At 41.3% G+C, this 25,497-nt stretch overlaps 1 protein-coding gene across 5 annotated transcripts in view; it reads right to left on the bottom strand.

The window, feature by feature from the left end:
- Positions 1–1,197: 1,197 nt before the first annotated feature.
- The window catches only part of ULK4 (unc-51 like kinase 4), a 240,153-nt gene continuing 215,853 nt past the window's right edge, over positions 1,198–25,497 (bottom strand). For all 5 annotated transcript variants that reach the window (XM_082044443.1, XM_082044446.1, XM_082044445.1 and 2 more), the window contains 2 exons: positions 4,597–4,685; positions 1,198–1,603 (listed from right to left, as the gene is read on the bottom strand). In XM_082044443.1, coding sequence (XP_081900569.1) covers positions 1,519–1,603; positions 4,597–4,685 — 174 coding nt within the window. In that variant the 3' untranslated portion in view covers positions 1,198–1,518. The remainder of the gene's footprint in view (positions 1,604–4,596; positions 4,686–25,497) is intronic.

The following is a 25,497-nucleotide window of genomic DNA, read 5'->3' as shown; positions in this document are numbered from 1 at the left end:
CAGTGTTCTTCCCCTTTACCTGCTGCCACCTTCATGGCAGGTCCCTCAGCTTCTGGGCTTCAAAGAGCTGGAACAGTGTATTACTTGAAGTGAAGATCATTTGCTTACAAACTGTGAGCTTGCTTGGCAGTGTAAATACATTTTCAGATGTCCTTAGCCTTTAGTTACTGTGTGAGATACAACCTGTGTGTAACTGACTTGTGGAGTTGGAAGCAAAGTGTTTCTTCACGGACTGTGCACATCTGTGCAGCTGTCACCAGCCTCAGCTGAGAGCAAATGCTCCCAGGCATGTCTACTGCAGTGCAGCAGTTTGCAGGCAGAAGATAGGGGTGGTCTTGGCTGAAAAGTATCATGGCTTAAGGTAGGATCCCAAGATGCTGAGAGCTGAATGAAAGTACTGAACAGATTTCCCTCAGTTCTGTGCACTGTGATGGCAGAGGGACAAGTCTCACCCAGCTTTGTCCCTTCCCTTTCTGCCACACTTGTGCTAAAAGACCATTACTGTAAAACACTTTACAAAACAACAGCCACCACTTGGCTTTTCCCTGCTTTCTAGTAACACCAGCTGTGAAGCTATGAAAACCAGTAATAATTATAGTAAGGCAAGAAAATAAATCACATGTACAAAGCAAAAATCAGTTTGTTTACCTAGGGGTGTTTCTTGCCTCCACATACCCTGGAGAACAGGGCTGTGCAAGAGCTGGCTTGTAGCAGCACATCTCAGTAAGGCACCTGGGTTTGGGAGGTGCAGCAGGAACATGCAGTTGCTGCTTTAGAAGACTCACATTAACAGAGAAGTGTCACAGTACCAGCCTTAGCCATGCTCTGCTCACTCACATGGGGAGAAGAATTGAATTCTTTACACACTGTGCCATCTGCGAGCTCTAGAGGACACTTCCTAGAGTATCAGTGTTTACTGGGGATAAATGACAACCTGCCAGGCTCATCTCACCTGTTTTCACGCCTGCTGAGAATGACACTCCACCAATGAAGCTTAAGATGTGCAGTGTGAGGCAACCCCCCCCCCCCAATGCTACTGGGTAGACACCTGATAAAAATCATATCATGCATGCCATGCATAGGCATGAGGTGACCCCTTAACATGAACAGCCAAGGTACTTACCTGGTCAAGCAGCTGAACAAACACATCTAAGAGCAGCATAAACAGTGAAACACTTCATGTCTATAATGTGAAATAACTATACCATTTATTTAATTTACACTTTTCAAACTCTGGCTGTCAAATACTTGAGCTATATCAGGTAATGCCAGAAAAGTAACACAGTAACCAAGAATTCATTCTTACAGGTGTTTAAAAACCAAACAAACCAGCCCCCAAAACCAGCTTCTCTCCCTCCCTGAAGCCTCCCAAAGTCACACATAGACACATATACAGCTGTGCCTCAGCTTGCTAAATTAGTTACACCTACTCTGCTCATTTGAAGATGTTCCTACAGGACTGAGGTGCTGAGCAGCAAACACAACTTTGTTCATTTCAGCAGGCCAGTTAAACCCAGTTCACTTGGTAGTCTTGATATTTTCATGTCCCACTGTTCTCAGAATTTCAAGTGCCAAGGAAGCAACAGCAACATCTGCGTGAGAGCTAGGAATTAAAAACAGTAACAGTTATTAGACGTTCTCAGAAGACTTTTTGTTTGAACTCCACATTTGCCTTTATCTATGTTGGAAAATTCTTAAAAGCCATTAACTGCACTGTATACCCAGATTTTCTGTCAAACAGCAACATATGCAACTAGTGATTCTGCCTTGTAGCAAATCTTGTGTAAAAATTAATTTCAGCTCAAATTCACAGTAACTGCTCCCTCCCTCAAATTATATCTTATTTTAACAGAGGAGATTAACATGCCGCCCATGAGTCTACACACACACACACGTTTCCAGCTTGACAGAAAGATGCGGTTTCACACATTCGTCCCTCTCGCCGCAGCGCTGCTCCATGCAGGGAAGCAGTTACACTCAACGCATTGCCACCTCCTGCAAGGAGGAGCGACTGCCCTGCGACACACAGCTCGGCACATTTGAAATTGAATGGTGGGATCTTCGTCCTTTGCTTCCTCACCTGTTTTCATTATTAATATTTTGCCTAATTTTCCTATTGGAAACACGTGGTTTTTTTCCTAGCATTGAAACAGAGGATCTAACACATTGCTGCTAGTCCACAGAAACAAGTAATCCATTTTTTTTCAAAGACTTTACATCCCTCACCTTTAATTTAGAAAGGACACTAGCAGATGGATCTGCAGCTTCCTCAGTTGCTGCTAATGACAAATACCTACCGACACTCCACGCTTTGGGGAACCCAGAGCTAGCCATGAAATCCAAATGATCAGTCCACACTATGTAAGCTAGTGCCTTAATGAGCAGCAGTTTAAACCAGAAAATTTAGTTATCCGAAACAAATTCACCTTGGCAACTGTCACCACTGAAAAATAAATTGCTAAAATGCCACATTTTAAGGTGTACATTCAATTCTGCGTAGTACTAAGCAGAACGGGTTGGTTATGTGTCACTCAAAACTGCCTGTTCTGACCAGCTGAGGATGTCACAGAGCAGGGGGTCAGCACTCCACGGCTGCCACCCGCAGCAGAAGAGAACCAAGAGCAGCAGCTTGTCATCCAAGCAGTGCCCCTCTTGGCACTTGATGGCTTGGCCAGTCTCCCCCCTCCACCACACAGGCAGAGCGAAAGATTACAAACCTGTCTGCAAAAAATGAGCAAAGCAAAAACACTCCTGAATCACTTCAGCTGAGTGATAATATGTGTGTGGAAGGGCCTCGGAGTTCAGACTGCTCCAAGGATGGCTGAGATCCAGGATCCCAGTTGTAGCCTTCTGCAAAACATTTCCAGTTCTGCATGACACACAGAGAGGCTTCTTAACAGGGTTCAAAGCAAAGGTGAGGAGACCAAGTTTATTAGGTCACAAGGAATATTCTGGGAAAGATGCCACATGAGGAAAACTGGGGAGATGGCAGAACATCCATAACCTCCATAAACAAAGCAGCCATTCAGCTACAGCTGATCAAGTTTGCTAACCCCAGGCTTCTCTTGCCTGCCCATTGCCAATTTATCCACATTCAAGTCCACTATGGCCCCAAGATCCAGGCTGAATTCCTCCCAGTTTCCTCTGGAGACAAATGGATAGAGACTCATATTCCTCAAAGAAGAAGAGGGGGGAAATAAAATCTGTGCGCTCTCGGGAGCCTCCCTGTTGGTGCTGCAGTGCAGAAGCTCTGCACAGCAAAGGAGCTTGGCTTACCCTAATGGATCCTCACACTCATCACTGGCATCAGCTGGAATGTGGTCTCCTGAGGATCTTGTGTCAAATAAGAGAGTGTGCTGTTTATTTTGAGCTCTGTAGTATGTGGTTTTGCAAGTAAAGAAATTGATAGATAGCAGACAATTACAGGAAGCCAGAAAAGCAGACTCAAAGACAGTGACTGGGCTGCCTAGTGCACCTAATGCTGAAATGCTATAAAACAGAGTGAAAACTAGTTCTAAAAGAAGAAAACCCCATCTTTCCCCACTGTCATCTTCAGTGTCTCCCTTGGGGAGAGCTGACATTTTATTTTTGTCAGATAATCTGATGTGTCATATAAAAACCCATGAGTCAGCAGCTGAGTATGCGAGAGGGAAGCAGATTGTTCTCGACAGGCCTGGTTAGTCGTCAGCCTGCGTCTCCTCGCATTCAGCACATCCCAGCATTTCCTCTCTACATCTGCCCACATCCTCCTTGCCCTCCTACCCAGGGTACACCCTGCCATAATGTCAAGGAGCCAACTTTCCCAAACAACTCACCCATATAAAGCCTGTATTTGGGAGCATGAAGAAAGAGCACTAAATAGATTATCTTAATGTTTCAAAAACTGATCTATAAACTACAATTTCTCTATGAATTTTAGCTCAACCAGAAATGAAATGCAGCCCAACACTCCACAGCAGGAGTGTAAAATCTGTTTTGAAGTGCAGAGAACAGTAATTCATTCATTCATATGTCCAAGGGGGATTAGATGAGGGAAAGTCTACAGGAGATGAGCTGAGGTTTGGCCGACTCGTTGGGACTAGCACCTCAGTTCTCACAGAGACAGCCACAGTATTCCCCAAAGTCTCGTGCCTTCCCAGAGAAGCCACAGGTATTCTTAAACAAAAGTAGTTCTGTTCTTCAGCTGCACATTTGAAAGCAATCAGCTCCCAAGCACCCCAAACACAATTACTCTAAAACAAGGCACAAACATCACACTGTGCATCCAGCCTACTATGCCAAGAACCACTGACCAGTATCCGGTTATGAAGGCCAAGTGTTCAGAATAAAATAATCTATTAAAAAAAAAAATGGACACACGTGCACACAGATTGAGTGGGACGGTGCAGCACATTGTGGGTCGCCGCAGCTGGGGATCAAAGCACGCTGCCGCCACAAGCTCCGAGCGAGAGGAGTTTGGAGGGAGGGGGGCCAGGGACAGAAACCTGAGAAGCTCATAGTGCACAGAAGGCGATTACCGGAGAGGACCGTGGCAGACAAAAGAGGAGGAGAAGCGCTCTCAGCCCTGGAAATTCCTAGAAGCCTGAGGGAACTCACCTGGCAGTTTGGGCCAGGCTCTCTAGAGTTTGGATGAGACCATCGCCATCATTCTTCAGGCTCTCCGAGCACTTTTCATTTGAAGTTACCTGGAACAAAAAGAAAGAACTGTTATCAAAGGCTTAGCAAGAAATTCCTCTCTGTCACTTTTTGTGGGATAGGGGAGAGGGAAACAAGTCACAGCATTTATTACAATTGTAAATGGAATGTGACATTAAAGAGACCCAAGAGAAAGTCCCTTTTACTGAACAGGATTGAATTTTAGGTACAGACCATCTAAAATGTCTTGGCTTAATTAACGAGACTCACTCTTGTTCTGAGCCCTGTATGGGTGCAAATTCACACATCACAGTCTGCCAATCCTGATTTAATCCTTAGTGCCACTGCAAATACAAGCTCCATTTAGTCTGAATTCCAGGGCGATCTTGGGGAGGCAGTCGTTTTCACTTCTCACTTCAGGGAAAAAATAACCAAGCTTGTATCAGCCTTCAGATCAGAACGCGTGGGGTTTCTCAGAGAGGAGCCAGGTTAAAATCACTACACTGTTAGCAGTTGTGCGTTGAAATTTTTCTTGCCACTCATCAGTCACCAGGAATATTACGTGCACAGGCCTGTCACCTGGAGAGCAGGGGACTGAGTGACCAAAGCTACATGCCCTTTTGTGTCAAGTGAATCCTGATTATAGTTGATTTTTCTGCTGGTGTGTGTTATCACACTAATCTGCAATGACTGATTTATTGTTTCTCCAGCCTTAACTAGGATAACCACACAGCTCCAAGCGGCTGCACGTCTCCTGATCAGTGAAGCAAGTAAATGGGAAGGTCACAGGGGACACGACACAAAGTCGCGTGGCACTGTGGCGCAGACAGACACCGAATACTTGGCAGCTTGCTGAAAAAGCTCTCATATCTCAAAAATTTACTGAAAAAAGGGTTTGTGTGTCAGTTCCTGCTTGCAAACATAAATACATCTTGGCCAAAGAGAAAGGAAAAGAGGAAGACCAGAACACTGATTATTTCAATAGTGGAGGAGTTAATGCTTGAAAAGACGACTTCTAATCCCAAAATCTGGCAAGGACTTTTAAGCTTTAGCATGCTGCGGCTGGCCCTGCTTACCATTGATCAAGCATCTGGGTGATCTGCCTTCACGTCTCCCTCTTAAATCACAAGAGAAGCTGTATTTACAGCTGCCATCCCACCATAATTCATCAGCAGTGATTCTGCAACAACAGTGTCACTACATCTATAATCATAACATCCTGTAGCTAAGCAGTAACAGGGAACAGAGACCTGTCTGAAGCAAACTAAAATGTATCCTGTGTGTTGGAAAAAAACAGTAATGCTATTACCTAAGTACAAATCATTGGTAAATCCTTATTACAGGTCATTAAACCTTTTTGTTCTCTTGAGGTTTGTATCTGACCCTTCCAGTTTATATTTCATTAATCCATTCTTCTTTACTTGTCACCCATTAGACAGAGAGAATGTTTTGTAATCTGGGTGCTGAATGTGAGAACATCACACGTAATAGTAGCAATACAGTTGCAATACAGGGAGAGAAAAGTGCTTTCACCACAAAGACATTGCTTTATATTCCTAAAGAGCGCTCGTGCCTCTACCGAACACTTCCCTTAACTTCTGCAGCACATCAGCTGCTGCCACATCTTTTGCACTTGCCACATTCATGCCCCTTGTTTATCCTGCACACTTAAAAGAGGAAGAAGTCACAGGGGGAGGAAGGTCACCGAGGACTGGATCATGCTCCATAAAACTATGAGGTCAAATAAAGGCTACAGGTATCTCTAATTCTAATACTTCCTAACTCTTGGGTGCTGACATCTGTACAACTATTACAGTCTTAACAAATTAGCCTTTGTGCATTATACATAGACAGAACATTCAAAATACGGTCAACTAGAAAATCTGGTACTGAAAAAAAGTTTTGATTCTAAAAAGCTGTAATTCAAACAATAATTTAGTCTAACTGAGTCACAGGGCCTGCCTATAAGCTTATTGGTGTTGCAGCACGCCTTGTGTCATTATTAAGAATAAATTTCTGTGGATGCAGTGCATTTGAATGGAAAGGATTTAAACAGCTCTATATGCACAGAAATCGTAATGGACAGAACGTGTGAGATCGTCCACCTCATCTCCCTGTTACACTTCACTGTTCTGAGCAGCTCTCAGCCACAGGCAATGGGCTGCTACGATACCCGTGTGTAGGGGCTACTTCCCTATCTAATAAAATGCTTCAATAAGATCCTTTCAGCAGCAAAATTGGTATTAAACCACAAGGAGGGAAAGGACCAGGCCTTTAGCATCACAAGCAGTCTGCAGGCTGTTTAAATTAAGTCTTAAACAAATTTAGGACGGTAACCAAACTTGTAGAAATGAATGTATTTTTCTCTGTTATCTTTCTCTTCTACCCAGCATCGCTCTATTTTTTACCCACACCAGTTCTAGTTCTCAGTCCCTTGGAATTTTAACAACTAGTTTAATGAGCTCCTGTAATATAGCTATTTGTTAGGGCTGGCTACAACACATATTCAATGGCATAATCAATAGCTATTCTTTTAATTAAAAATGTAACTAAATCTCAGTTTAGTTGTACACTCATTGCAATTTAACAAGCATTTCAAAACGTCTTTTCTTTATTAAGCTAATAGCCGTCCAGTATCTGTCCTCTCTTCAGCTCTGTTAAACCAGGATGAGCCATAAGGAACACCACAATTGATACGTAAAGATCAATATATCCTAAAATGTAGGATGGCTGCTCAGGTATTATGCACTGCTGAAGGTGAGTGCAGGAAAAGATATAACACGAAACATTTGCTGGAAGATCATCTTCACTAATAAATGGAGGAGTCTTGCATTCTTGGTCCAAGTAGAACTGATTTTTGCAATTCAGGTTTCAAGAAAGCACAGAAACCTAAGGGACAATTACTGTTCTTAAGGCTGGTTTCATAATACTGAACTGCTTTCTCTGATTAGTCATAACTCACATCTTGTAATTTATGACTGAGTTAAACGACCTAAGTAGTAAACTATCTCTCACCATTTTGAAGAGAAATAAATTCTCCTGCTTTTGGGGATTTCAAGTAAACTATAAGCTTGATGTTTGTGAAATAAACCTGGAAATAATATTATACAAAATATAGATTGAGTAAAAATAAGGAGCTTTTATTTGAAACTTGTTTTGGTTGAAGAAAGGCCTCAGGAGAATAATTAGCTTCATCTTTAAGTGTTACCTTCTCAAATAAACTACTGCTGGAGATATTTATCATTTCCATGCTCAGTGGATGCTTTTCTACAACTCATCACCTTGCCTGTATACACAGATACAAGCACGGCATTTCATAAATGTTCCTTCTCACAAACTGGCTTTTCCTCTTTCCCAAACACACTCAATGTCTCAACCTCATAAAGTGATGCTTTCTTACTTTCCCCCCAAATTTTAATACAACTAAGCTAATTATCTTTGCAGGGTTAGGTCAAGTTCTTGCTCAACTTTCCCAACACTGGCTGAGAGCAGCCACACAGGTAACAGAGGAGCTGCCATGGGCTGGTTTATCAGAAACACCAGATACTTGTAGGTCTAGTGTTAAGATCACTTGAATATTGACACATCCTGTGAATAAAGTACTACTCACTCCTCCCCAGTTAGAGGATTTTCTGTGAATAGGAATTGTATCTTCAGCTAATACTGCAGTAAACCAACCACCAATTTTTTTCTGTGCACTAACTGGGACTCTATGTAGGACAATAAATATATTTTTTTAAAATGAAGTTTTCAGAATAAACAAAATAAAGAATTAAACACACTCCTTTTGCTCTCTAGACACTATTTCAAATAGTGTCTTCATAGTAAGTACTGTCTCCACAATTTAAAATGTGCATCTTGGACTTCTCATTCCCGCCTTCACCTTTGACTGTCAGCAGGACACAGAGCTTTTCATCCCCACCCAAAGCTGCTGTTTTAAATGCTGTCTGGGCTGGTGGTGATTGAAAGCTGATGGCTATTCACAGCTGCTTGGTGTGACCTTATTCCCATTTTTTAAAGAACAAATGTCACAAAATATAGTGGTATCAAAACCGCTGCTATAGCTGATGTGACAGCCCAGCAATGGGATGGCGACTTCAAGGATGAGGCACCAATGCCTGGGATGGAGGAGAAACCTTCCAGTGCTGCAACCCATCTTACGCCTATCCCAGGGCATTGAACGGTACTTTTCCTCCCAGGCTGTCAGCACTGAGCTATTCACAGGCACTGCAGTAATCAAATAGAACACGTCACTCGGTTTGTCGTTCACAACTCACGACAACATGGCCAGAAACGTGCAGTGTTTTCTTCTTAAGGCATGATAACCAAGAATATACTGTAAACAGGGGTTCATTCAGGCAAGCACCTATGTGAAATAAAACTAACAGACCCATTGATAGTGTTTAAACTTACTAAATATAATTATAAATCCCTCTCCAAGCATATACATTAAGCTGACAGTGCCCAGAGGAGATATAACAAACGGATCCATCACTTTTCATGACGGATCAAACGGATCTGTCACTTCTGTAGGCCTGTACATTCACTCTTACTAGGTAAGGCAGCCCTTACCTTTGCATAACAAAAGGCCAGACCAAATAAAGAATTTGGAGCCTATAAAGTAGAGGCTGTAATGATTATAGTCTAGGTGTCAGCCCCCAAAGAGGAATCCCAGGTGGAGACTGAGATACCTGCACAGTAGTTGCTGAAGGACATGGGAACCTGCATGTTCAGCACAAAACCATCTGAATTCTCTCTCCTCCCCATAGCTCGGAATGCTAACACAGCAAATGAAAACTCATGGTCCAGACGACAGAGACCACAACCCCAACCCTCTTCTCAGTGCCCCCACACCAGGCTATGGGCTGTTGTGCTCTCCTGTAGTCCTCTCCCCTTTTCTAAGCAAGTGAAGGTCACAACTTGGCTGCTGAAGCACAGTTTCCACAGGATGAGGAGAGGCAGGGAGGTTCGGGTGGTTCCCACACAGTGAAGGAAAAACACCACGGCATGGGGACTCGGCAGCCAGGCAAGAGACAGCTCAGCTCTCCAGGTCAGAGAAGTTAAGTATGGACTCCCTTTTACCAGTGGAGCACTCTGGCTATTAAGGTAATTTTATTTCTGTGGCAGGAATTTAAAAACAAAAACAACTGCAAACAGCAACAATGAATCCCAGATATCTACAGTTGCCTTTTGTGAGGTGTTTAATCTGGCATTTGTTAGACTGGACCCTTCAAAGCACTTAGGTGCGACTAATTTAGAGGTTGTTTTATGAAAACCAATGGTGACTCTTGCCAGGTTATTTGAGTGTAGCAGAGGAACACCTGAGGACAGTGTACCCACAGACACGTGGCACTAGGATGGCCACAAGTTATTTTTGCTCTCATAATGTAGAACTCATTCTAAAAGGGTAAAACCCCTCCTGGCTTTCCCCCCATCACAGCACGCTTCCACGCTGCTCTTCTCTCTACACAGGGTTCAGCCAGAGACAGGCACAGAACGTGTGTGTGGGAAGAACAAATCAAGTCAGACAAGTTATATTTATGTTACTAATTGCCAACTCATTTAAACAGGCCCGAGCAATGTTGCTGGACCTTAAAAACAAGAAAGTTACAAAAGCATGAGTGTTCCAGGTGTGCTTTGGCAAGCACATTGCAGCCAGGGATTGCAAACACACAATTACAAAGGCTTTCTGGCCTTCAGATCCTGCAAATACATGTGAAAACAAGCAGGTATCTGTGACAAAAAAAAAAAAAAACCTACTTCAGACAGCTTAGCTCTGATTTTAGAGTTCAAAAATCTTTCTTTTTTTTCCCTCTTTATGGATAAAATTCTTGTTCCACTGAAGTCAGCACAAACTCCTTTTGACTTTGATAAGGCCAAGATTTCATTCAACATGTTTTGTTTTCTTCTCATTTGTATGTGTGTGCAGGTTTATTCTAAGTTCAAAGCAACTTCCACCGGTAACTTGGAAACGTACCAGTTTCCCGGCAGTCTGAAAGCCACACTGTCTCGAGGACTATTCACAGAGAGACAAGGAATGTCTCCCACACACTATATAATGGTTAATTGATTTTGGACGTTTCTTGACACCTTCCACTTTGAGGCTATTCTCCGCCCTTCAGCATATACATAACGCACATAAAGGCAAGCTCCGCGATTGTTGTAAAGTTGTAAAATTACCAAGTCTAAGGGGCACTGTCTAAGCATAAAAGATTCGCAAACCGCAGGATAATTATTGAACAGAAGATTGCTTTCTGTCTTGTTTGATTTTTTGATTTGGTTTTTATTGCTAGTAGTTTTCTCAGTGCATTTTTGGGATATACAATATGTCTTTATAACCCAAAAAATATCCATTATCACAGTTTCCATCCTCCGTAACTAGTGAGATAAAATGACTTGAAAGAACTGGACAGGGCAACCTTTTCACGTCCATTAGAACCAGCTGTCCACAACAACTTCGTTAGCAAAAGTAAACTGCAGTCCTGCCTGGCAAAAGGTGTCTCAAAGGTGCTACAGGACACTTCCACGTACTGTTGCGGTGTTGACAAGTTACGCATGCTCATTAGCCAGCTCAACAGCAAGACGGCATTAAAAATAAACACTTGCCACCCTGTTGCTGGTGATCTCATCTGCGAACACAGGTTCATCTGTCACCTGCATGTCGGCGACTCCCTGAGGTACCACTTCACACTAGTTTCACTCTGTTTGAACAATGATCCCAGCTGGCCTCAAACATCAGGTTTAGCAAAGTGGGGCCACATACCGAGCTTATACAACCTCACAAGCCCCCCAGATCTCTCTTTCTGCAGCTCCTAGGCAGCTGCCTGTCCTCACCTTGCTGAGTCTGATGAGACCACCACCTGCTAGGTACACCTCACCCTGATGGTCTCGTATGAATTCCCCCTTACAAAAGGAATGGGCAAATCCACTGGAATAATTTCCTTATTACCACAGCAGGTCCAGTTTAGGCTTGGGTCCTATGTTTATGCTCCTTTAGGAGCTATTGTAAAGGCTCCCAGTTGTCTTAGAGCAAAAAATCCTAAAAGCAGTTAGAAACACACACTGTAAAACACCACAACAGGTTCTCCACATATCTACATTTCCCTTCAAATTCATCATTTCCTGGATCTCTCATCTTCAAGCGTTCTTCATAATCTCTCTTTCTCTTCATCAGCTTTTCTCCTAAAATATTTTCTAACAAGTAACTCCTAGTTCTTCTTAGATTTTGATTCATATAACTCTTTTTCCAGTGTCACTGTCTTGATTCAACTCATGAATAAGATCCCTGAATTCCAGCATCTGTCAACCCTTATATCTCCCTGTAAAATCATAAAATAGTCTGACTGCAACATTTTTTGAAGTTATATCCAACTTTCATCAATATGCTCCATAGATCAGGAATGGCCTTCTTTTCATGTACATGTTATTTTCATGTCCATCTAGTACAGCTGAACCTAGATCTTTCACTGACATTTTTTGCTATGATGATTCAAATAATTTAAAATATTTTTACCCTTGTAAAGGTAAGAATCATTACTATAGATACCTCATCTTTTCACTATTAGGAAAATGAGTGACACCCAGAACATATTGGAAAGTGCTGACCTTTAAATGGCAATTACCATAGAGAAGTATGGAAGCAACCAAGCAATTACCCATTTCATAAATGCTTTTACATCTAAGGACACAAACACTTGAGCAGTCATGCCTGTGATGCTCAGGTGAACTGCACAAACCCTTAGGAACTGCCAAGAAGTTGCAGTTTGCTGAGGAATTTCTATTTTAATGCATAAAGGCTACAAAAAAAATACTAACTCCAACCTGACATTGTCCTTTGTCCTGCTTTAAAATGTTCCTCAGAAAGGTAAAAGACTACCACACCTTCACAAGGGCAGAGGGATGAGAACAAATGCTTATGCAGATGCATTGGTCTGATCTACTATCGTATGCAAAATCCACAGCTTCCCCCGAGGAGAACCATTATATGGCATTGATCAACTTTCCTGGAGGATGAAACAAAATTAGAAAGCTCAGGATCACATTGGCTATAGTCTGTACTTGAACACAAGATTACAACAACTAAAAGTCTCTACAACTTGACTTAATGTTTTAGATTTGCCATTTTAAGAATGGCAGGAATGAGTTCAATTAAGAACTAACACAGATTATGAAAAAACATATTTAAAGAATAAAAAGAGTGGCCAAAATCTTGTTATAAAATCACCATGAACTATGATTTTGAGCTAAATATTAAAGTGTTATGTATTAGTTCCTTCAAAGCCACTATAAACTTGGTTTCTATGGACACATAAAACTTGGACATAGAATCCTTGAGGTTTTCCTTAAGTATCAAACAAGGACAGTCTTCCATACACTAAGACAAAAAAAAAGGTCTGATGATTTTTTATTAGGGGAGAAAAGCATCAGTATATTTATGCTTTATGTAAAAAGCGCCTAGGAATGTAAATGACTGAACAGGGACATAAGTCCATAAAACATGAGTTTCTGAGGAAAATTATGCTTTATGTAATGGTTCAATTTCCATAAAATTGTAAAAACTGTCATAAAACCAAATAGACTTCTGAAATTGATGCTTGCTTACTGTTATGTGACAGATGGCTCTGACTGCCTGGCAGAGAGCAAGCAGCTACCTAGTTGGTCCTCACTGACCTCGGAGAGAATTATTTTAGTCTATTCAAATTTTTCTTTAATAAATCCAGTTGCATTTAAGTATCTTTATGGCAGCTAGTAAGTCATCCATGCGCAATTACAGAGAGGAGGTCAAAAGGAAGTAATAGTGATGAGCCCAACAGATGACACAGCAAGGCAATCTCAACAACAGTGCTCTATGTAAAATTACAGTGCACTGAAACACCAAATGAGTCCGACAGTCCTTTTGTGCCCACAGAAACAATGAATTAGGACTCCATAATGAAAACAACAGTGATAGTCACTGGGAATTACACTGGCCTTGAATTATGAATTGAATAAACAGGTTTCAGGTTTCAGAACTGCCAGTTTCACTGTACAACCCACAGCAAAACATCTGTCCATGTGAAAAGAGAGTGTATTTCTCATTGCTGACCACAGCAGTATTGTTTTTCAGACAGCCCCTCTATCTATTCATAATCATACTGGGCTCCCAGTACCCAAATACCAGCACACAGCTAATCATTGTGGGGGGCATTGCGGAAAGCAAATACATTCCAAGCAAGGGAGTACGAAACTTCCCTCAGGAGCATGGGGTCTGCAGTATGCCAGCCACTGGCATAAAGACTTTTCATTCCTGTTGCCCTCTTAAATTAAGGGCAGATCCCATATTTGATTCCCTGTTCCCCCTCCCATCAGTGTCATTAAAGAATTACCATTACAGATTAACTGAAGATTTTAATGTCAGTTGTGAAAACCACCAACCACCAAAACAGCAACCCAAATCTGCACTTAATGCAGACACACATATACTTCCAGATGTACATGATACTTATTCCAAATAAACAGACAGAATAAGATTTAATGTAGAATAAATAGTTCAACAAGGCCAAATTGCGAGTAAATGTTCACAGCTACTTCAGAGATCACCCCCACCCACTGCATCTCACACTGTAGACAACCACAAACAGTATGTTCACATTCTGTTTTTTGTCAACACTTGCCATTTCATTAAGTCATGTTTGGACTCCAAATGCTTCACCTTTTATGAGCCCTGCTGTCTTCGTGATATAAAGAAACTTGTAATTTGATGATTTCATATCCATTTTCCTCTACTTATCCTCAACGAATGTATACCTGCACTTGGCTGACTATCACAGTTTCATCGCTGACTGGCAGGAACAGATTCCTGAGTAGTTTTCCTGTGTTTTTATCAATTCATTGAGTTCCAGCTCCTGGCAGCCTGTGTATAAGTGAAACTCTTGCAGTTGCCCCCAGCATAATACCATTTTACTGTTCTTTATAATATTTCAAGATACAGATGAATATGAACACTGCAGAGTTTCTTTGCTACAACTGCAAAAACAAAAGGTCTGTAAGACAAGGTTAAATGATTTACAGCAGAAACTTGCAAAGAGAAGATAAATCACTTCTTTCTCTCAATACAGTGCATGCAATCATCTTCATCTTTTCTTATCAGCTGCCATTTCCAACACATGCAAGAAGTGTTCTTATTATGCTGGGGAGCAACAAGGATCAAGCTCTTCAACCTGGCAGTTTTCTATCAATAATAAAACAAGAAGATACAAAGACTGCAAATCCAACATGATGTCACTAGCTAGTGACATGAACAGCAATGTTCGGCTTTACTGTTAATAAAAGACGTCAAGGAAGACCAAGGCTCATTTTATTTAAGGATAAACTCAAGTAGCTGGTAACTCATCCCTGACAATATAAAAAGGAGGGCAAATGCACAACTCTGGATAATACTTCATGGCAGATGGAGTCAGGGATGTGACACTTGCTGTCTGTACAACTGGTGGGCACGGGAAAGACAATTTCGTCTTTCGCAACTGCCCAGTTGTGATCACCACAGTGGGACAAGGCAAGGAAGAATATATCACAGTGTCAAGAAATCAATGCAGAAGTTACAAAATATCTGCTTAAATTGTTCTTCCTCTCCACGTAGAAGGCTGGCACTGTTACCACAGACAGCCTGGCTTATCTTCTCCGTTGCACAGTTAAGCAAATTTTAGCTAAATTAAAATCAAGCAAATAAGATTAAAATGTTCACAAGTACTTTAGTTAAAGCAGTTTAAATTACTTGAGTTAAAGCAGTTTAACAAATTACCAAGCACTTAGCAAGAATGTGAAATCTAGGCATAGATGCACCCACTAAATGGCAATGTTAAGTGGGCTGGCTTGAACCACCACTGCTGGTGATCTACACCAACCTATTTTACTGCATGCTGTAAAAGACTGGTGTGTCCGTACAGTCAGCTGTGTTATCTCAGGCAAGGTAGTATTAATCTCCAGCTGAGCAGGCAAAAGGTACCTCAACTCCTTTGCCTTGATGGCACTACGATGGATGCCCTTATTTTAAAAGCTCGCTAAATGTTAGCATTCCAAGCAAGAAATTGCTATCAGCAGAGGAAAGATGCTAGCACTATTATTTTTAATGCATTCTTGTTTTTATAAAACATATTTGAACTGAGATTAAGTATGTCATCAACTAGTTATGTAGCCCAAAGGGGTTTTGTTGGGTTTAATTGCCACGGTTTAAAAAAAAAAATAAGAAGAAAAAAAAACAGCACTGCCCCAACCATCTGCTCCATTTCATTGCCAAGGGTTCCTGCCCTCAAAGCAGGAAGGGGAGAATACAATCCCTGTTTATATCTCACTTGCTCTGGTTCACTACTTGTCCTATTAGCTGGAACAGCTGATGAGGGTGGGCTTGCATTAACACTGTGCTGAGATGTTTCCAGTCCTATTGAGTGGCGCCAGCAGAGAGGCAGGACAGTGAGGTGGCAGGGACCAGGCAGAAGAGTGGACTCCACCACAAGCAGCATCTTAGAGACTTAGATGTGACCTCACACACTGTTGTCATTAAAAGGTGGAGATAAAGAGGTGGAAAGCTGAAAAAACTTTCAGCAAAGAAGTCCACAACAAAAGGAGAGTCTGTCCTTCTGTAACCACAAACACTGCTCAATTCCCAAAGAAGAAATCCTTTTTCCTATAGGAAGTAAACAGTTTGATTTGGATAGGAGAACATTGTCTGGAAGACAAACTGACTGTTTCTCTTCACAACTCTGTAATACAGCAGAGATTGACCTTTGCATCCTCATTCTGATGCTTATCTTGAACAAACAGCCTAGAAGTCAATGTCTACTGAGAAAAAATGAGGGAAGTGACTTTTTTCTAAATGTGCAGAGCAAGTCCTAGGGAAAACTGTAATAAATATGAGTCCAGCTGCTGTGGCTGAATGTTAACCAGCCTTGTGATGCAGTGTTTATTTGGCCACGTAACGCTTGCCGAGACAAGTTGAACTTCAACCTTGAATTATACAGTTAAGTCTTACAGAGAGAAAGTGATCCTTTGTAGCTTTTGTTATCTCAAAATACATTATATTTCAGTATCAGCAGAACAACAAACATTTTCTTATTTTATACATGTATCGGCTTTTTGCTTTTATCTCGTGGGTGAACTTAGCATTCAAGGAATGGATACCACAGACTAAAGGCAACTTTCCAACCTGGTATTCGATGATTCTAACGAGCACAAGGGTTCTGACAAACTTCACCCACGCAGATCGGGCAGTGAACCTTACACCTGGCTCACAGCACCACCACTTCTGCAGCCTTGGCTTCACTTGAATAGAAAATCATATCGAACTGTGTACACAACAGCTACCGGTAACCCAGCTTTCAGCTATGATCTCATCGGGATGTGAACTGGTTATTTCTTTCTCTCATTTTCTTTCTGACCATGGGAAAAATACAATGAAGTACTATTATCACATGGTGATATCCATAGCAAATATTCACAGGTTACAAATAAAGCATTTTCAAGTTAATAAAGGAGTTTATTTTCTCCTAGAGGTTTCAAGTTAAAACACCTCAGACGTTTTTGCTGATGTGCAGGTAATTACATCATTGTTTTGCATTTGCTATTGCACAACTGCCATGAACAAGGTGTGCCTTAAAATTAGATGTTGCAGCCCATATGCTTAACCTGATTAGGTCAATAATTTAAATATTAACACAGTTACTGAAATGAAAGCAGACAGAGTCTTGTTAAAAACAAAAAAGTCATTAGATACTCTTACACTGTAGTATTTTAAAAACACAGGACTCCATGTTTTCAGATGCAGAATGAGCATCTGAATGTCTGCCACAAAATAATGCCTTCTGCTCCTATACCCACCGTGGCTGTCAGTCTTTTAACTTTGTCCTCCAGGACAAGGTAACTGAGTCACAGTGCAAACTTAGTCACGCCACAACACAAAGCTGATGCGATGATCTCATTACTGTTCCAGGAAAAGGAATAAACTCAATTCCTATGTACACCAGCATATCAAGCTTTCAGCAAAGACCTACAAAAGGCCTGACCACAAAACAGGGAGAACAAGAAACATGAGTGGCACCCTATTAAGAAAACTACTAAAGTAAGCAAAATAGTGATATTGAGACTTTTAAAGAAAGTCTCAGTGCTCTGTCAGAGGATTTTTGAATTTTAAAGGAGTTTTTAAATTTAACCAAATCTATAATCCTTTTTGGTAAGGTTAAGGTACCTGGAAGTTACCTTCAGGTCAGGTTAAAAATAATTTCGTACATTAAAGAAGAGATTTATTGCACTATTTCAAGCACAAAACGCAATCCAGATTGGCTAGGAGGTTCATTTTTAAGCTCTTCACACTTTCTTAAATATTGTATTTGGACTATTTTCTATCACAGTATCAGACATGCAGAAACAAAATCTAAAATGACTAAATCTGACTTAAAAAGAATACCTGTCTGATCAAAGCCTCTAGCTCACCTTTTTGTGTGTGTGTGTGTATGTAGAAGTAACTAGCAGGAAAAGTCTTATCTTCTAAGAGTTGCACTTAAAACTGATTGCTTATAAAGATTTGAAGAATGATTTGGATTACCATTCCAAAACAGCCCCCAGAGGAACTGGGTGGATCAAGGGATTGCTAATGAGATATTGAGTCTTTCATATCTGTACTCTTGATTTAAATTCAATCCAAGACAAAGATCCCCCACCTGGTGGACATCTGATAACCTGTGAGAAATGAGGTGATGTTCTCACTCTATTCTTAGAAGATACATGTTTTAAGAGCAATGAACTGCCAGTGAAATTGGCACTCTTTGCAGTGAAACCAAGGAATGAATTGACAATAAAACAATTCAAATTAACTTTTATCCCTCAATATAGTAATATAAAACAAGGCTTTGACTTTCTGTATCAGGTTTTGATCACAATTACTTTCCCCAGCCTGCTCAAAATACCAGTTTCAGCCTCTGAGACTACCACAGTAAATTCAAATGAAACATTTCAGAATGGTAAAAATTACTAATTAAGTTGCAGAGTTGGGCTTTAATGACTTACAATTTACAAAAAGGCTAGTGGTAGATGTTATTGAGTGACTCAGAGAACTTTCTATTACGCTTTTCTTCAGGAGCAGTCATTATCACATGTCAGTTGCTCAGAACACAGCACTCTCTAGTCCTCCCTCTCATTTAATAAAAGCAAATTAATCACTTCCAATCATTTATTTACTCAGTGAATTTAGACCCTAGTTTCACTCATAAATTACAATAAACGTATCATTTTAATTAACTTACTAGTCACAGCTGTTCTACAGATGTTTTGTTTTTTTGAACACACTATTGTCTATGAACTATTCACAACTCTTATTACTGTGATTCTTGATTCACTAATAGAATTTGTGACAGATTAACTGTATGACATTTACTGTTTCTCTCTGCTGACTATTCGGTCAGACTGAGAGTCCACCTCCCAGGCCTAAAGCTCTTTGCTCTTGGCACAGGACATGGCTATCTAACTCAAATGGCTACTGTGCAAACCAAGCCCACAGCCAGTCCAGGGAGAGGGACTGACTTTACTTGCATATGCATCAGTGGGTTGGGCACAAACTGATTGCCACAGCAGGAGCAGAACCTGATTACCTCACTCAGTCTTCTTCCTTCTTTCTTTCTTCCCAAAAAGTATTCTTTCCACTCCATAACCCAAACCTCTTCTCCCTGCAGGGGAGGCAGCCCCATGGCAATTACCACCTACTCGCAGAAGGGGAACCCACCAGAGCAAGTGTTGGTGGCATTGCATGGAATGAGGGTGGCTAGAGAAGCTTTCTTGTGTCAAAGGATCCTTCCGCCAAGTTCATTGCTGTACCAGGGAAAACAGCTTCTTCCTGTGCTAGTTCCCAGGGCAAATCCGGAGAGATTGCTCCTTGGTCCAGCACAAAGAAATACAGTCCCTTTAAATAATGGAAGGAGTTGACCATCCACAGATGTCTCCCCATCCTCCATGGCGCCATCAAAAAGCTCATATAGGTTCTAAGATGCCTCCTTACAGCAGGCACACACAGCTGGCCAATGTCACCAAACACAAGTCAGATTCCTTAGCAGGGGGTGAAGAGGGACAACACAATGTATGGGAGAGGACATCCTGAGAGAAGATCGTCTGTCTTCTCCTGCTGATCCTTTCCTAACTCTCTTCTGCACTGCCTCCCAGATCCTGCTCACTCCAAGCCGAGTTTTGCTAGCTATCCCTCCACAGATACCCACAAGCATGTGCTGGAAATTCCTTCTAGGGGACAAAAATGGCAAATATAATTCATGGCAGGGGATAGGGCTTCTTCACATCATTAGAGGAGGTCATTGATGCATCCACAGCTCCATCTCTCAAGACAGTCTGTGTAGAGACAATCATATAAAAGAGTAACACCACCATCATCAGTCCTCTCACATAGTCCTGGAGGAAGCCTTTGATATGGTCCTCTGGGATACGGGTAGTGAGAAGGAAGACACTGCCCTAGTGGATGCCAGGCAAAAATCCATTCTGAAGATACAAGTACTTGGCTACCACCTTTCCAGAAAATCAAAGTCTTTGGTCTGACTTCTGTCACCTGAGGAAGGGACAATCCCCTTCCTTCCCACTAGATCTTCATCTAGGTGCTGAGACAACACCAGCACTTGGTCTTCTCTTCTTTGCCTGAGCCTTTTCCTATAGCTTCAGCTGTTCCCAGTCTCCAGGCTGACCATTGGTGGCCAATCTCACAAGGCTTGCCAAGTACCAGAATGAACAGAATCCAGAGAGAAAAGGTGTACGTAGAGAGCTCTTTCTTCTTGCATTTCCTGTGGATTTGTGAGAAGGTTGTCATTCTCTGCCAGGAGGCTGCTAACATGCTTCTTCGTACCCTTCTACTTTTCCAAGGAGTAGGTATATGCACATACTATAATTCCCCTTCCAAAGGAGTTGGATCTCTGATTAGAGAAAACTGCCTCAGGCCCAGCAATCTTTCTGGACCCTTTACACTCTTCAATACATTAGGGTGGGTAAGGCAGGCACCTTAAGGCTCTAAAATATCTTACACCAGATGCCAGCTTGCCACAGTCCTCCACCAACTAGCCCTTTCCATGTTGCTGCAGCACAAGGACTTGCACACACCTTTTCTACATCCCAATACTTTCACAATGAAGAAAAGACATAATTTCCTTCCTATCAAGCAAGACCAATCTTCCAAAAGGCCTCTGCAAAGACTCTGTCCTCTGACAGCCTATTGCAAGGAAGACCATTGGCTGAACTAGGCCAAAATTAAGATCTTGTGACCATTACAGACACCAGGTAGCAGTCCATGAAGGGGGCTGAGGGGGGAGCTCCTTACTAATCTCTGGCTTCATGGGCATTTTTCTTGGACCAATGTTCTGCAAGCCCCAAGGCCTGGTATAGTTAGGGTGATATTTCCCTCTATACATTATTCAGTGTTTATCACTACTGAATGTTATCTGCAATTCTGTCATCCCTTCGATCAATATTTTGAGTTGTCTGCAACTCTTCACAATCGGCCTTAGTTTTGAATAATTCTGTATCGCCAAAAATCTTTGTCATAGCAATCTTAATCTCTTTTTCCAGGCAATTTATGAATGCATTGCAGAGCAAAGATCCTGATAGGCTTATGACAGTAACCTACATTTATGTTGCAAAACTAGCCATTTACTGTTTCCCAATATTTAAACTGTTATTAATCTGTGAGAAGAACTTCCCTCTTTCTCATGGCAGCTTAGTTGCTTTAGGAATTTCTACCGAGAAGCCTTAAGGGCTTGCAAAATCCAAGTTCACTGTATCAATTCTTCACACACTATTGACTCACTTGGAGGAACTGGAGATACATGACTTCCCTCTACAGACATCATATTGACTCTTACATAACATGCTATATTTATCTTTCTTTTACCCATCCTTCCTTATTGTCATACCTAGCAGTTCAGCCTTACAGTTAGAGTTAATTGTTTGCAGTTCTCAGAATGATCCCTGGAGCCCTTTTAAAAATTGTAGTATAGACACTAATTTACCTTATGGGTTACATACCACAATTACAGGCTCAACAATTTCTTGGACAATTACCATTGAGATCAACTAATCTGTTACTACTCACTTGATCAAATTGTTCCAATATCTCTTTAGTAACATCTTAAATTTTTTTTAGACAATTACACATACACACACAAACCAGACTGAGATGACCAAACTGTGTAACTTTCAGTAGCAAAAATCAGAAATCTGAAACATGACCTTTGGGGTATAAGTACAAGACTTTACCTGTTTGTGTCTTCAGAGGAATACCTAATATGTCAGTCTACAAAATGAGGCTTGATGCAAAGGTACAGTATTTTCTCAAAACCTTTGTAAATAGTGATGAATGACTACATTGCAGATGACGTAATTTTTCATTTGATGAACTGACAAGCTATTGAGGACTGTCTATGACCATAAAGAATGGTATTTTTGTCTCTATAATGAGACAATTTTTTGAAAAATATAGATCTCAGAGTATAACCTGGATGACTGACCTTACTAAGTAAGACATACTAATCAACTTGGTAGAACTGCACAAACAATAATCTAAATTACCACTACAGACTTGCAACAACCTTCTATGTCTTAGCACCTCAGTGTCTATGCCCTTGTGGCCAAGAAGGCCAATGGTATCCTGGGGTGCATTAAGAAGAGTGTGACCAGCAGGTTGAGGAAAGTTGTCCTCCCCCTCTATTCTGCCTTGGTGAGGCCGCATCTGGAGTACTGCGTTCAGTTCTGGGCTCCCCAGTTTAAGAAGGACAAGGAATTACTGGAGGGAGTCCACTGGAGACCTACGAAGATGAGTAGGGGGCTGGAGCATCTTTCTTATGAGGAGAGACTGAGAGAGCTGGGTCTGTTCAGCCTGGAGAAGAGAAAGATGAGAGGGGATCTTATCAATGTTTTTAAATATCTCTAGAGTAGGTGTCAAGAGGACGGGACCAGACTCCTTTCAGTGGTGCCCAATGATAGGATGAGGGGCAACAGGCACAGACTGAAGCATTGGAGGTTCCATCTGAATATGAGGAGAAACTTCTTTACTTTGAGGGTGCCAGAGCACTGGAACAGGCTGCCCAGAGAGGTTGTGGAGTCTCCTTCTCTGGAAATATTCAAGACCCACCTGGACACATTCCTGTGCAATCTGCTCTGGGTGAACCTGCTTTAGCAGGTGGGTTGGACTGGATGATCTCCAGAGGTCCCTTCCAACCCTATCGATTCTGTGGATTCTGTGATAAACATTCCACGACAGACAGAAAATTTAAGATATTTGGGAGTTCCCTGATGGCCATCTCACATGGAGGTAGGCTATCTCATAACCTTGATATGATTTCTTATTATTTCCCTTGAAACATTTCCTGGATAAAGCTACCGGAGATAAAACACTTCTTACTGATTGTGTCCATCCCTTATCACATTTCCATCTGAAAATTTAACCCACCAGGAAGACTCTCCTCAAAGCTGACACTCAGAGTGACACTTCTTGTATAGTGCAATTATGAAATTTGCTTGTGAAAACAGAAATGAGAAAAGTTTTTGAAAAGCATGTTCCCATGTGTTTGTTGCATATATATGACAAGCGCACAACTACAAGATAATAATGCATCTAGCTTTTGACTCTGAGAACAAATTGTGGGTGTATTAGTTCTTGCTTAACGGGAATACAACTGGGAAGCACTTTTAAAAAGGATAATAAGGCAGGGCAAAGGACTAAGATTCACGAAACTATGAGAAAGAGGATAATTTTGTGATGGGTGTGGATTGTGGGAGTTTTCTGGATAGATGCTCAGAGCCAAGAAAAGCTAACCCGTTTTTCTTTTTCTAAATGAAACAGAAACTTCAAATAGAGACTCCAGATAAAAGATATAATGTTATTGCCATAGGACATGCAAGTGAAGTAAAGCAAGCATCTGACAGCATTTCAATGATAAACAGAAATCACAGGTTTAGAATTTAGAAACTAATAAAACATAGGAAGCTAAAATCAGAAAACGTTGCAAACATACCTGAGAACATAACCAAAATAGTCTTGAGAACAGTGTGCTTACCATGCAAATGAAGGAAAATTTGCATATTAAAAGGCATTGATAATTTACGTAATGCAGGTGAAGGAGTAAGAATATAATTGCATTGTAATTAGGAGAACTATTTGTCAGTGTCATTTTAAATTGGACTCAAGAAACACATCGGTGGCACTTACATGAGTAAAAATTAATGGAATGATGATATTTAAAACACATTAGGGCAACTAATTTTTAGTTTATCAGTAAACCAAAGACCATGGATTGTGCTGCCAATCAACACTTGGAGTCAAAAAAGAGGGCAAATTCTCTAGACAGTCTTGGAGGCTGTGGGGCAGAACGTGCTATATTAGGGGAAATGTCAAAGAGTACTTAGGGCATGGAAACAGCTGATGGGTACATAACAAAAAATTCAAATACGAGATTGTTAACAAGGGCGCCTCATGGGTGAGACTGCCCCAGGAACAAGCTGGAAGCTGGCAATGGGGAGGACAAGGAGAGAGATCTCTCACAAAGGGGGGTTATGGCCTTCATCTCCCTAGCAAAGGATTTCATTACTGGTTAGGGTTACCCGCAGAGCAGCTTCTCCCATGGAGAGCAGGGGGATTTTAAAATAGGACAGCGGCATTTTATTACAGCACAACAGCTGAAAAAGAGTTCTCCAGTGGATAGGAAGCACTGGCTCACAGCTTTTCCTCTCCCTCCTTACTTTGAATGAACTCGGATCTTGGAAACTGAGCTGCTGCCTATATTCAAGTCTGTTTACATGGCTGACTGACAGGAAATAGTATTTCCTTACATCTCTTTTCACAAAAGCCTGCAGCAACAGATGGATTTTGCAGCACAATCTAAAGGTCAACAAGTTATGACCAGTAAACTAATGGGGAACAGTCCAGACTGCAGAAAGTTCAGCACTGGGGAAACCTAATTAAAAATTATGTTCATATTAAACTGGTGTTTCAGCATTGCACAAGGACAGAGGGAGCACCTGATGTACCTATACGTGCTTTTCTTAGAAGGGAAGCTATGCATAAATGTAAAGAACATGCAAAAATCACCATTTGCAAGACACAATATGCAACAAACAGCCCGATTTCTCCATCAGTTAAAAGTATTTTAGAAGCCTTTAAGCACCTCAAAGTATTCTAATCTCAAAAGGGCTCCCCCCACAAAGAGGTGGATTTTGTAGTGATGGATCTGAAATCGCTGAGAATTGTTTTCATGAGTTGTAGATTTAAAAAGACTGTCACATGGACATTCAGAAGCACTTAAAGGTTACTCAAGACTCTCAAGCTGCAAACCTGAAATATCCTCTTCAGCTAAGAAAACTTGTTCAACCCTGCCATACTGCTCAGCTGTCCACCCTCTCACCAAAGTTTCTTCAATTGCCCACGGGTGTATCCCTCAGCCACTGAATGTCCTTCAAGCTCAGAGGGACTAAACATGCCCTATGTTGTAATGCATACAACAAGAGCACCTCATCCAGAATAAATTAAAGATCAGTCAGATACCATTTGGTATACCCTTTCAGTAAGAAATCATTCCAGTCTGTCAATCTATGACATGCACAACTGGTCAGTAAAACCAGTCATTTTCATTCAATAGCAGACATTATCAAGAAATAAAATCAGTGTAGTCTCTGAAGCACTGCATGGCCTCTAAATTGATAAGCAGATGTGAAATATCTCTGAAAACCAGTATTTTCTATTTGATTTTATCAGTCAGCTTGAGGACAGGTTGTGTCATAGAGTCACAGAATGGTTTGGGCTGGAAAGGACCTTAAAGACCATCTAGTTCCAAACCCCTTGCTATGGGCAGA

The sequence above is a fragment of the Streptopelia decaocto genome (assembly GCF_964273445.1).
Source record: "Streptopelia decaocto genome assembly, chromosome: 2".
Classification (NCBI taxonomy): domain Eukaryota; kingdom Metazoa; phylum Chordata; class Aves; order Columbiformes; family Columbidae; genus Streptopelia; species Streptopelia decaocto.
This window is presented reverse-complemented; position numbering and strand designations above follow the sequence as displayed.